The following is a 12,500-nucleotide window of genomic DNA, read 5'->3' on the forward strand; positions in this document are numbered from 1 at the left end:
TGGACCAATTCAGTTTGTCTGTGATGTGTATGTCGAGGAACTTAAAACTTGCTACCCTCTCCACTACTGTTCCATCGATGTGGATAGGGGGGTGTTCCCTCTGCTGTTTCCTGAAGTCCACAATCATCTCCTTAGTTTTGTTGACGTTGAGTGTGAGGTTATTTTCCTGACACCACACTCCGAGGGCCCTCACCTCCTCCCTGTAGGCCGTCTCGTCGTTGTTGGTAATCAAGCCTACCACTGTTGTGTCGTCCGCAAACTTGATGATTGAGTTGGAGGCGTGCGTGGCCACGCAGTCGTGGGTGAACAGGGAGTACAGGAGAGGGCTCAGAACGCACCCTTGTGGGGCCCCAGTGTTGAGGATCAGCGGGGAGGAGATGTTGTTGCCTACCCTCACCACCTGGGGGCAGCCCATCAGGAAGTCCAGTACCCAGTTGCACAGGGCGGGGTCGAGACCCAGGGTCTCGAGATTGATGACGAGCTTGGAGGGTACTATGGTGTTGAATGCCGAGCTGTAGTCGATGAACTGCATTCTCACATAGGTATTCCTCTTGTCCAGATGGGTTAGGGCAGTGTGCAGTGTGGTTGCGATTGCATCGTCTGTGGACCTATTTGGGCGGTAAGCAAATTGGAGTGGGTCTAGGGTGTCGGGTAGGGTGGAGGTGATATGGTCCTTGACTAGTCTCTCAAAGCACTTCATGATGACGGATGTGAGTGCTACGGGGCGGTAGTCGTTTAGCTCAGTTACCTTAGCTTTCTTGGGAACAGGAACAATGGTGGCCCTCTTGAAGCATGTGGGAACAGCAGACTGGTATAGGGATTGATTGAATATGTCCGTAAACACACCGGCCAGCTGGTCTGCGCATGCTCTGAGGGCGCGGCTGGGGATGCCGTCTGGGCCTGCAGCCTTGCGAGGGTTAACACGTTTAAATGTTTTACTCACCTCGGCTGCAGTGAAGGAGAGACCACATGTTTTCGTTGCAGGCCGTGTGAGTGGCACTGTATTGTCCTCAAAGCGGGCAAAAAAGTTATTTAGTCTGCCTGGGAGCAAGACATCCTGGTCCGTGACTGGGCTGGATTTCTTCCTGTAGTCCGTGATTGACTGTAGACCCTGCCACATGCCTCTTGTGTCTGAGCCGTTGAATTGAGATTCTACTTTGTCTCTGTACTGACGCTTAGCTTGTTTGATAGCCTTGCGGAGGGAATAGCTGCACTGTTTGTATTCGGTCATGTTACCAGACACCTTGCCCTGATTAAAAGCAGTGGTTCGCGCTTTCAGTTCCACACGAATGCTGCCATCAATCCACGGTTTCTGGTTAGGGAATGTTTTAATCATTGCTATGGGAACGACATCTTCAACGCACGTTCTAATGAACTCGCACACCGAATCAGCGTATTCGTCAATATTGTTATCTGACGCAATACGAAACATGTCCCAGTCCACGTGATGGAAGCAGTCTTGGAGTGTGGAGTCAGCTTGGTCAGACCAGCGTTGGACAGACCTCAGCGTGGGAGCCTCTTGTTTTAGTTTCTGTCTGTAGGCAGGGATCAACAAAATGGAGTCGTGGTCAGCTTTTCCGAAAGGGGGGCGGGGCAGGGCCTTATATGCGTCGCGGAAGTTAGAGTAACAATGATCCAAGGTCTTTCCACCCCTGGTTGCGCAATCGATATGCTGATAAAATTTAGGGAGTCTTGTTTTCAGATTAGCCTTGTTAAAATCCCCAGCTACAATGAATGCAGCCTCCGGATAAATCGTTTCCAGTTTGCAGAGAGTTAAATAAAGTTCGTTCAGAGCCATCGATGTGTCTGCTTGGGGGGGGGATATATACGGCTGTGATTATAATCGAAGAGAATTCTCTTGGTAGATAATGCGGTCTACATTTGATTGTGAGGAATTCTAAATCAGGTGAACAGAAGGATTTGAGTTCCTGTATGTTTCTTTCATCACACCATGTCACGTTAGCCATAAGGCATACGCCCCCACCCCTCTTCTTACCAGAAAGATGTTTGTTTCTGTCGGCGCGATGCGTGGAGAAACCTGTTGGCTGCACCGCCTCGGATAGCGTCTCTCCAGTGAGCCATGTTTCCGTGAAGCAAAGAACGTTGCAGTCTCTGATGTCCCTCTGGAATGCTACCCTTGCTCGGATTTCATCAACCTTGTTGTCAAGAGACTGGACATTGGCAAGAAGAATGCTAGGGAGTGGTGCACGGTGTGCCCGTCTCCGGAGTCTGACCAGAAGACCGCCTCGTTTCCCTCTTTTTCGGAGTCGTTTTTTTGGGTCGCTGCATGGAATCCACTCCGTTGTCCTGTTTGTAAGGCAGAACACAGGATCCAGCGTCGCGAAAAACATATTCTTGGTCGTACTGATGGTGAGTTGACGCTGATCTTATATTCAGTAGTTCTTCTCGACTGTATGTAATGAAACCTAAGATGACCTGGGGTACTAATGTAAGAAATAACACAAAAAACTGCATAGTTTCCTAGGAACGCGAAGCGAGGCGGCCATCTCTGTCAGCGCCGGAAGAGAGAGAGATTGAAGAGAGAGAGAGACATAGAGAGATTGAAGAGAGAGAGAGAGATTTAAGAGAGAGAGAGAGATTGAAGAGAGAGAGATTGAAGAGAGAGAGATTTAAGAGAGAGAGAGATTTAAGAGAGAGAGAGATTTAAGAGAGAGAGAGATTGAAGAGAGAGAGAGAGATTGAAGAGAGAGAGAGAGAGAGAGAGAGAGAGAGAGAGAGCAGATTCAGGATTTGACCCTGTTAACAGTATTTCCTACAGTAGCAGAGTTGTATGTCTCTGACTATTACATAAGTCTAGACTGCACTAACACACACACACACACACACACACACACACACACACACACACACACACACACACACACACACACACACACACACACACACACACACACACACACACACACACACACACACACACACACACACACACACACACACACACACACACACACACACCACTGTGCCTGCTTATAGTACTCCTCAAGCACTAAATCATTATCTAGGTCAAGAAACATTTACACCATCAAAGAAGTCTGGGAGGAAAATGTGAATGATCTGCCGAATAACAAAGTCTGAAAACGTCTGTGTGTGTGTCTGTGTGTGTGTGTGTACATGTACGTGTGTGTGTTCATCTGACTGTCTGTGTGTGTGTGTGTGTGTGTACATGTACATGTGTGTGTGTTCATCTGACTGTCTGTGTGTACATGTGTGTGTGTGTGTGTGTGTGTAGGTGGAATCAGCTGGACCTGTCCATAGTGTTGTTGTCAGTGATGGGCATCATTCTGGAGGAGATTGACTACAATGCTTCTCTACCCATCAACCCGACCATCATCAGAATCATGAGGGTGCTGCGGATAGCACGAGGTACAAACACACCCATACATGCAAGCACGCGCACACACACACACACAACACACACACACAACACACACACACACACAACACACACACACACTTCCCTTTTCACCTCTATTCTAATGGAGTAAAGCTAATGCTGACATTCCGTATTCTACTCTACATTCTATTTCTTTTCTCATTATCATAAGCCTCCTCCATCTCTGTCTCTCTCTTTCTCTCTCTCTAAGTATATCTCTCTCTATCTCTCTGTCTCTCGCTCCCTCTCTCACACACACACACAGGCCACCTTAACACCTCACTGTGAAAGAACAGATAATGATACGACTAGTGTTAGAAGCTTTGGCCCTCGGCGCTCAATCTTTCGGGCGCTACAATAGCGCTACAATACCATACCAGGAACGCAGAAGGACCACCTGGGAAATAGATGGTACTTACCGCCCAGTCAATACGTGGAATAACGAGCGGTTGTGTTATCCGATCGGGAGGCTCATGCAGCTGGAGTCCGGAGGGAGTTTTCTGTGTGAATACTACAGTAACTAGTGAGACTGATTAGAGAGAACCAGGGAGAGGATTCCAAAGAGGGCTGTTTCAGTTCTAAAGGTTCTGTTTTAAAGAGAGAGAACTAGAGAGAGGATTCCAAAGAGGGCTGTTTCAGTTCTAAAGGTTCTGTTTTAAAGAGAGAGAACCAGGGAGAGGATTCCAAAGAGGGCTGTTTCAGTTCTAAAGGTTCTGTTTTAAAGAGAGAGAACCAGGGAGAGGATTCCAAAGAGGGCTGTTTCAGTTCTAAAGGTTCTGTTTTAAAGAGAGAGAACCAGGGAGAGGATTCCAAAGAGGGCTGTTTCAGTTCTAAAGGTTCTGTTTTAAAGAGAGAGAACCAGGGAGAGGATTCCAAAGAGGGCTGTTTCAGTTCTAAAGGTTCTGTTTTAAAGAGAGAGAACCAGGGAGAGGATTCCAAAGAGGGCTGTTTCAGTTCTAAAGGTTCTGATTTAAAGAGGAAGAGAAAATGTGGCCAATGGCTCTTTTAGAACCAAACACTTCTATAGAAATTGTCATTTGATTGGTTTATCTGTCACAAAGGGTACAAGTCTATGCTTTAGCCACCCCAACTTTAAAGAAGTTGGTTATACAGGAGTCCCAGGGGGAGAGAACGGGGGAGGAGGGGACTGAAAGGGGGGACAGGGGATACATGGAGGAGAGAGAGAACGGGGGAGGAGGGGACAGAAAGGGGGGACAGGGGATACATGGAGGAGAGAGAGAACGGGGAGGAGGGGACAGAAAGGGGGGACAGGGGATACATGGAGGAGAGAGAGAACGGGGGAGGAGGGGACAGAAAGGGGGGACAGGGGATACATGGAGGAGAGAGAGAACAGGGGAGGAGGGGACAGAAAGGGGGGACAGGGGATACATGGAGGAGAGAGAGAATGGGGGAGGAGGGGACAGAAAGGGGGGACAGGGGATACATGGAGGAGAGAGAGAACGGGGGAGGAGGGGCAGAAAGGGGGGACAGGGGATACATGGAGGAGAGAGAGAACGGGGGAAGAGGGGACAGAAAGGGGGGACAGGGGATACATGGAGGAGACAGAGAACGGGGGAGGAGGGGACAGAAAGGGGGGACAGGGGATACATGGAGGAGAGAGAGAACGGGGGAGGAGGGGACAGAAAGGGGGACAGGGGATACATGGAGGAGAGAGAGAACGGGGGAGGAGGGGACAGAAAGGGGGGACAGGGGATACATGGAGGAGACAGAGAACGGGGGAGGAGGGGACAGGGGATACATGGAGGAGAGAGAGAACGGGGGAGGAGGGGACAGGGGATACATGGAGGAGAGAAAGAGAAGTGGAGACTTTCTACTGGTTGTTAATGATGTTTCAGAGTAAGAGGCCAACGGGGATCTCCAGGACTCCATATCCCACAAGACAAATGTTGCTTCTTTTCCCGGGACTTGTCTTGTTCTCTCAGTCGTTACTGTTAAAATGGTAGAATGTTTCCCCGGGTTCTTTGTTTGTGACATGGCGTTGTGTAGATTCTCTAACCTCAGAATACCTGTCCTCCTATTCCCCCTTCCCTCTCTTTTCTCTCTACTGTGTCTGTTCTCTACCAATGTTTCTCTTTTCCTCTTTCTACACTTTCTATCTGTTCCTCTCTCTCTCTCTCTCTCTCTCTCTCTCTCTCTCTCTCTCTCTCTCTCTCTGTCTCTCTCTTTCTCTCTCTCTCTCTCTCTCTCTCTCTCTCTCTGTGTCTCTGTCTCTCTCACTGTCTATCTGTCTCTCTCTCTCTCTCTCTCTCTCTCTCTCTGCTCTCTCTCTCTCTCTCTCTCTCTCTCTCTCTCTCTCTCTCTCTCTCTCTCTCTCTCTCTCTGTGTCTCTCTCTTTCTCTCTCTGTCTCTCTCTTTCTCTCTCTTTCTCTGTCTGTCTCTCTCTCCAGTTCTCAAGCTATTGAAGATGGCTACAGGAATGAGAGCTCTTCTAGACACAGTGGTTCAGGCTCTACCTCAGGTGTGTATCCACTCAATCACACTGTATCCCTACCACTGAAAGAGGTTTGTTCTGAATAGGGGAGAGTGATGGAGGAGCAATGTCAATATCTCTGCCACTGACTTTTAGGCTGCAACCCGGAATGGCACCCTGGTCCTTATGTAGTGCCCTATTACCCAAAGGGCGCTGGTCATAAGTAGTGTACTACATAGGGAATAGGGTTGTAATTTTGGACAAAGTCAAGGTGGAAGTGGGGCTGTGACACATGTTGCCCTCCTCTCCTATTTTGATGACTTTCCGACACTTTCCGCTCATTTTTATGAGAATAAGACGTCTTGTCGCGGGGATTAACTTTTCACTTTTTATTCCCCATTGACTTTGAGCCAAAAGCAGTTGGAATGTTACATTTTGATCTGTTTTCAGAGGAGAATGACTTTTCTTCCACTAGTTAGTATATACTGTTAATGTACACAGGCTGAGAAACTACTCTCATTTGAGAGTATCTATCTCCCACTAGTTAGTATATACTGTTAATATACACAGGCTTAGAAACTACTCTCATTTGAAAGTATCTATCTCCCACTAGTTAGTATATACTGTTAATATACACAGGCTTAGAAACTACTCTCATTTGAAAGTATCGATCTCCCACTAGTTAGTATATACTGTTAATGTACACAGGCTTAGAAACTACTCTCATTTGACTTGATACCTTGGGGTGTTTTACCACGGTTGCTTTGTATCTCCTTGGATAGCAACACACACACACACCCAGATACACCTACGCAATCTGGTACGTATGCACACACAAACAGGACAATACACAGACACACACACACAGGGTAATACACAGACACACACACAGACACACACACACACAGGATAATACACAGACACACACACAGACACACACACACAGGATAATACACAGACACACACACAGACACACACACAGGATAATACACAGACACACACACAGACACACACACAGGATAATACACAGACACACACGCACAGGATAATACACAGACACACACACAGACACACACACACACACAGGATGCTACACAGACACACACGCACAGGATAATAATACACAGACGCACACACAGACACACACACACACACACACACACACAGGATAATACACAGACACATACGCACACACACACAGACACACACACACAGGATAATACACAGACACACACACACAGGATAATACACAGACACACACACACACAGGATAATACACATACACACACACAGATACACACACACAGGATAATACACAAACACACACACACAGTATAATACACAGACATACACACACACAGGATAATACACAGACACACACACACAGATACACACGCACAGGATAATACACAGACACACAGACACACACACACACAGGATAATACACAGACACACACACACACAGGATAATACACAGACACACACACACACACAGGATAATACACAGACACACACGCACAGGATAATACACAGACACACACACAGGATAATACACAGACACACACACAGGATAATACACAGACGCACACACACACAGGATAATACACAGACACACACACAGGATAATACACAGACACACACACACAGGATAATACACAGACACACACGCACAGGATAATACACAGACACACACACACAGGATAATACACAGACACACATGCACAGGATAATACACAGACACACACGCACAGGATAATACACAGACACACACACATACACACACACACAGGATAATACACAGACACACACACAGACACACACACACAGGATAATACACAGACACACACACAGACACACACACACAGGATAATACACAGACACACACACAGACACACACACACAGGATAATACACAGACACACACACACAGGATAATACACAGACACACACACAGACACACACACACACACACACACACACAGACACACACAGGATAATACACAGACACACACAGACACACACACACAGGATAATACACAGACACACACACACACAGGATAATACACAGACACACACACAGACACACACAGGATAATACACAGACACACACACACACAGGATAATACACAGACACACACACACAGACACACACACAGGATAATACATCTCCCTGCATTCTCCCTGGATTCTTTTCTGCCTCAAATTGATGAGCTTTTTATCCATGTTATTTTCTTTCAGCCAATCCTTCCCTGACAGGCCTCATTGGTTTTCCATTGTTGTTGTTGGGAGGGTTGTTTCGGTTCAGGTCCATTTCTTCTAGTGATACAAGCCAATCACCCATATAACCATTAGTAAGGTCCTTAGGGGGGCCTTGTCATGTCAGCCTGGTTATACCTCATGTTCAAGGTTGCCACTGTGCTTTCAACCAGTGCTTTGACTCAGTGCACTCAGACCTGCTGCACCGTATTTCCCTCCTTCCTGTGGGGGTTGAACTGTCCTTATTGAGCACGGATTGGCTGAATGTCTCCCAAAGCAGGAAGTATGACGACCTGTATTGACTGCTGATTGGTTGCCTGTCTCTGTATTGATTGTTGATTGGTTGTCCGTGTGTCAGGTGGGGAACCTGGGCCTGCTGTTTATGTTGCTGTTCTTCATCTACGCTGCTCTGGGGGTGGAACTGTTTGGAGAGCTGGGTGAGTCTGTTGAAATAGTACCTTAAAACCGCTAACAATCATAGAAAATGTACTGAATAAAAACCTCTCATCCTTGATAAAGAGGCTAAATGTATAACCAAAATCAACTGTACTGAACACAAACCTCTCATCCTTGATAAAGAGGCTAAATGTATAACCAAAATCAACTGTACTGAACAAAAACCTCTCATCCTTGATAAAAAGGCTAAATGTATAACCAAAATCAACTGTACTGAATAAAAACCTCTCATCCTTGATAAAGAGGCTAAATGTATAACCAAAATCAACTGTACTGAACACAAACCTCTCATCCTTGATAAAGAGGCTAAATGTATAACCAAAATCAACTGTACTGAACACAAACCTCTCATCCTTGATAAAGAGGCTAAATGTATAACCAAAATCAACTGTACTGAACAAAAACCTCTCATCCTTGATAAAGAGGCTAAATGTATAACTAAAATGTACTATACTGAACAAAAAACCTCTCATCCTTGATAAAAAGGCTAAATGTATAACCAAAATGTACTGTACTGAACAAACACATCTCATCCTTGATAAAAAGGCTAAATGTATAACCAAAATGTACTGTACTGAACAAACACATCTCATACTTGATAATTAGGCTAACAATACATTTTCCTGAGGCTCTATACCCTTATCTTTGAGCCCCAAAAAAATACTCATTCAAAAATTGCAGTGAACTGTCAGAAATAAAATAAAATAATATTCATATTTTGTTGAGCAGTGATAAATGAATCTATCTCTTCTCCCACCTTTCTCTACATCCCAACTCCCTTCACTCTCACTCTCTCGTTCTCCTCCCACCTCTCACTCTTTCTCCTTCCCTCCCTCCCCTCCATCTCTCAGTGTGTAATGCTGACTACCCGTGTGAGGGCATGAGTCGGCACGCCACCTTCGAGAACTTTGGCATGGCCTTTCTCACCCTCTTCCAGGTCTCCACCGGAGACAACTGGAACGGCATCATGAAGGTACAATAAGCCCTCAGTCAACGTATCGGGTAAAATAAGGGTCAAATCAAATAAATAAATTAAAATGGTAAATGTAGGTCATTTATGACTTTAAACACTAGAGATCATGAGAAATATAGACAGAAGTATCACAGAAGCTGGACAGAAAATGAGAACAAGACTGTGCCGACAGAAAGAGAGAGAGGGAGAGAAGAAACAGAGAGAGGGAGAGAGAGAGAGAGAGAGGGAGAGAAGAAAGATAGAGAGAGAGAGAGCGGGAGAGAGAGAGAGAGAGAGGGAGCGAGAGAGAGAGAGAGAGAGGGAGAGAAGAAAGAGAGAGAGGGAGAGAGAGAGAGACAGAGAGAGAAGAAAGAGAGAGAGGGAGAGAAGAAAGAGAGAGAGAGAGAGAGAGAGCGCAGAGGGATCTGTTTTATAGTGGTAGCTAAAAGCTTTCAACAAGGTGGCATCGAGGTCTTTCACAACACATGACTATCAGGGGGAAGAGATCATACAAAGTCCATGGCTTCCAATCAGATCCTGTGAATTATGCATGTAGTCCTTTAGTCTAACAGATGCTCTTGTCATAGCAGCATAGAGGTGAAATGGAACAGTTATCTAACCGACAGATACTACTAACTAATGAAGTACTTATTTACAGATCTCGAACCGACAGAGACAACTAGCTAATGAAGTACTTATTCACAGATCTCTAACCGACAGAGACGACTAGCTAATGAAGTACTTATTTACAGATCTCTAACCGACAGAGACGACTAGCTAATGAAGTACTTATTCACAGATCTCTAACCGACAGAGACGACTAGCTAATGAAGTACTTATTCACAGATCTCTAACCGACAGAGACGACTAGCTAATGAAGTACTTATTCACAGATCTCTAACCGACAGAGACGACTAGCTAATGAAGAACTTATTCACAGATCTCTAACCGACAGAGACGACTAGCTAATGAAGTACTTATTCACAGATCTCTAACCGACAGAGACGACTAGCTAATGAAGTACTTATTCACAGATCTCTAACCGACAGAGACGACTAGCTAATGAAGTACTTATTCACAAATCTCTAACCGACAGAGACGACTAGCTAATGAAGTACTTATTCACAGACCTATAACCGACAGAGACGACTAGCTAATGAAGTACTTATTCACAGATCTCTAACCGACAGAGACGAACTAGCTAATGAAGTACTTATTCACAGACCTCTAACCGACAGAGACGACTAGCTAATGAAGTACTTATTCACAGATCTCTAACCGACAGAGACGACTAGCTAATGAAGTACTTATTCACAGATCTCTAACCGACAGAGACGACTAGCTAATGAAGTACTTATTCACAGACCTCTAACCGACAGAGACGACTAGCTAATGAAGTACTTATCACAGACCTCTAACCGACAGAGACGACTAGCTAATGAAGTACTTATTCACAGACCTCTAACCGACAGAGACGACTAGCTAATGAAGTACTTATTCACAGACCTCTAACCGACGGAGACGACTAGCTAATTAAGTACTTATTCACAGGGAGTTGATAATAGTTTATATTTTCAATTGGTTATATTGCTACCTCATTAGTCTACCTCTGTAAATCTTCTTTCTCTCAACCCCTTTCTTTCTCTCTTTCTCTCTTTCTTTCTTTCTCTCTTTCTTTCTTCTTTCTTTCTCTCTTTCTCTCTTTCTCTCTTTCTTTCTTTCTTTCTTTCTCTCTTTCTGTCTTTATTTCTTTCTCTCGTTCTTTCTTCTCTCTTTCTCTCTTTCTTTCTCTCTTTCTCTCTTTCTCTGTCTTTCTTTCTTTCTCTCTTTCTTTCTCTCTTTCTCTCTTTCTTTCTCTCTTTCTCTCTTTCTCTGTCTTTCTTTCTTTCTCTCTTTCTTTCTTTCTTTCTCTCTTTCTCTCTTTCTCTCTTTCTTTCTTTATTTCTTTCTCTCTTTCTGTCTTTATTCTTTCTCTCGTTCTTTCTTTCTCTCTTCTTTCTTTCTTTCTCTCTTTCTCTCTTTCTCTCTTTCTTTCTTTCTGTCTTTATTTCTTTCTCTCGTTCTTTCTTTCTCTCTTTCTTTCTTTCTTTCTCTCTTTCTCTCTTTCTCTCTTTCTTTCTTTCTTTCTTTCTCTCTTTCTGTCTTTATTTCTTTCTCTCGTTCTTTCTTTCTCTCTTTCTTTCTTCTCTCCTTCTGTCTTTATTTTCTTTCTCTCGTTCTTTCTTTCTCTCTTTCTTTCTTTCTTTCTTTCTTATTTTCTATGTATGTTTGTTTCTTTTCCTTTTTCCTGTCTGTCCTCCAGGACACCCTGCGTGAGTGCCCTCCAGGACCCAGTGACTACCCGTGCCACGCTGGACTCCAGTTCATCTCTCCCATGTACTTTGTCTCCTTCGTCCTCACCGCCCCAGTTCGTACTCATCAACGTGGTGGTGGCTGTGCTCATGAAGGTACTGTATGGGGGGACACACAGTCTGTCCTCATAAAACACACACACCGACACACACCACTGTGCAATGCTGTGGAACTGAATGTCTAAACGTTAGAACAAGATTCCAGATATTACTGTAAGGATGAATAGAATGCTGAAAGACACTAAGATGGCAGAAGAGTCCATTCACCTGTCACAGTTGGATAACTAAAGTCATGTGATTTGTTTTCCTGGAAGCACCTGGACGACTCAAACAAAGAGGCCCAGGAGGATGCTGAGATGGATGCTGAGATTGAGCTGGAGCTAGCCCAGGGACAACTCCAACTACCCACCTGCTGCATGGGGGGGCTGGGCACTGGGCTGGTCGTGGCTGGGGCCTCTGGAGCGCCTGGTGATTTGACTAGATTTTCTCAGTGAATATTAATATGATTTATTTATTTTACCTACCTGCCCTGGGACCTCTAGCTAGCCGGCTACATCTGACTCATTTACAGATATGTTAATTGATGTGCATTGTCTCTGTCAAATACATGTAACAAATTAAATGAAATTAAAATTGGACAATTTAAAAACAAATCTCA

The 12,500-nt window shown here is 44.9% G+C and overlaps 1 protein-coding gene across 1 annotated transcript in view; it reads left to right on the forward strand.

Moving 5' to 3' along the window:
- Positions 1-12,500, forward strand: part of LOC109885759 (voltage-dependent T-type calcium channel subunit alpha-1I-like) — a 196,106-nt gene that overhangs the window by 183,019 nt on the left and 587 nt on the right. The window contains exons 29-34 of the mRNA XM_031811045.1: positions 3,254-3,387; positions 5,806-5,876; positions 8,442-8,520; positions 9,391-9,512; positions 11,794-11,938; positions 12,157-12,310. Of these exons, the coding sequence (XP_031666905.1) occupies positions 3,254-3,387; positions 5,806-5,876; positions 8,442-8,520; positions 9,391-9,512; positions 11,794-11,938; positions 12,157-12,197 (592 nt within the window). The 3' untranslated portion in view covers positions 12,198-12,310. The remainder of the gene's footprint in view (positions 1-3,253; positions 3,388-5,805; positions 5,877-8,441; positions 8,521-9,390; positions 9,513-11,793; positions 11,939-12,156; positions 12,311-12,500) is intronic.

This window comes from Oncorhynchus kisutch, unplaced genomic scaffold (assembly GCF_002021735.2).
Source record: "Oncorhynchus kisutch isolate 150728-3 unplaced genomic scaffold, Okis_V2 Okis01b-Okis20b_hom, whole genome shotgun sequence".
Lineage (NCBI taxonomy): Eukaryota > Metazoa > Chordata > Actinopteri > Salmoniformes > Salmonidae > Oncorhynchus > Oncorhynchus kisutch.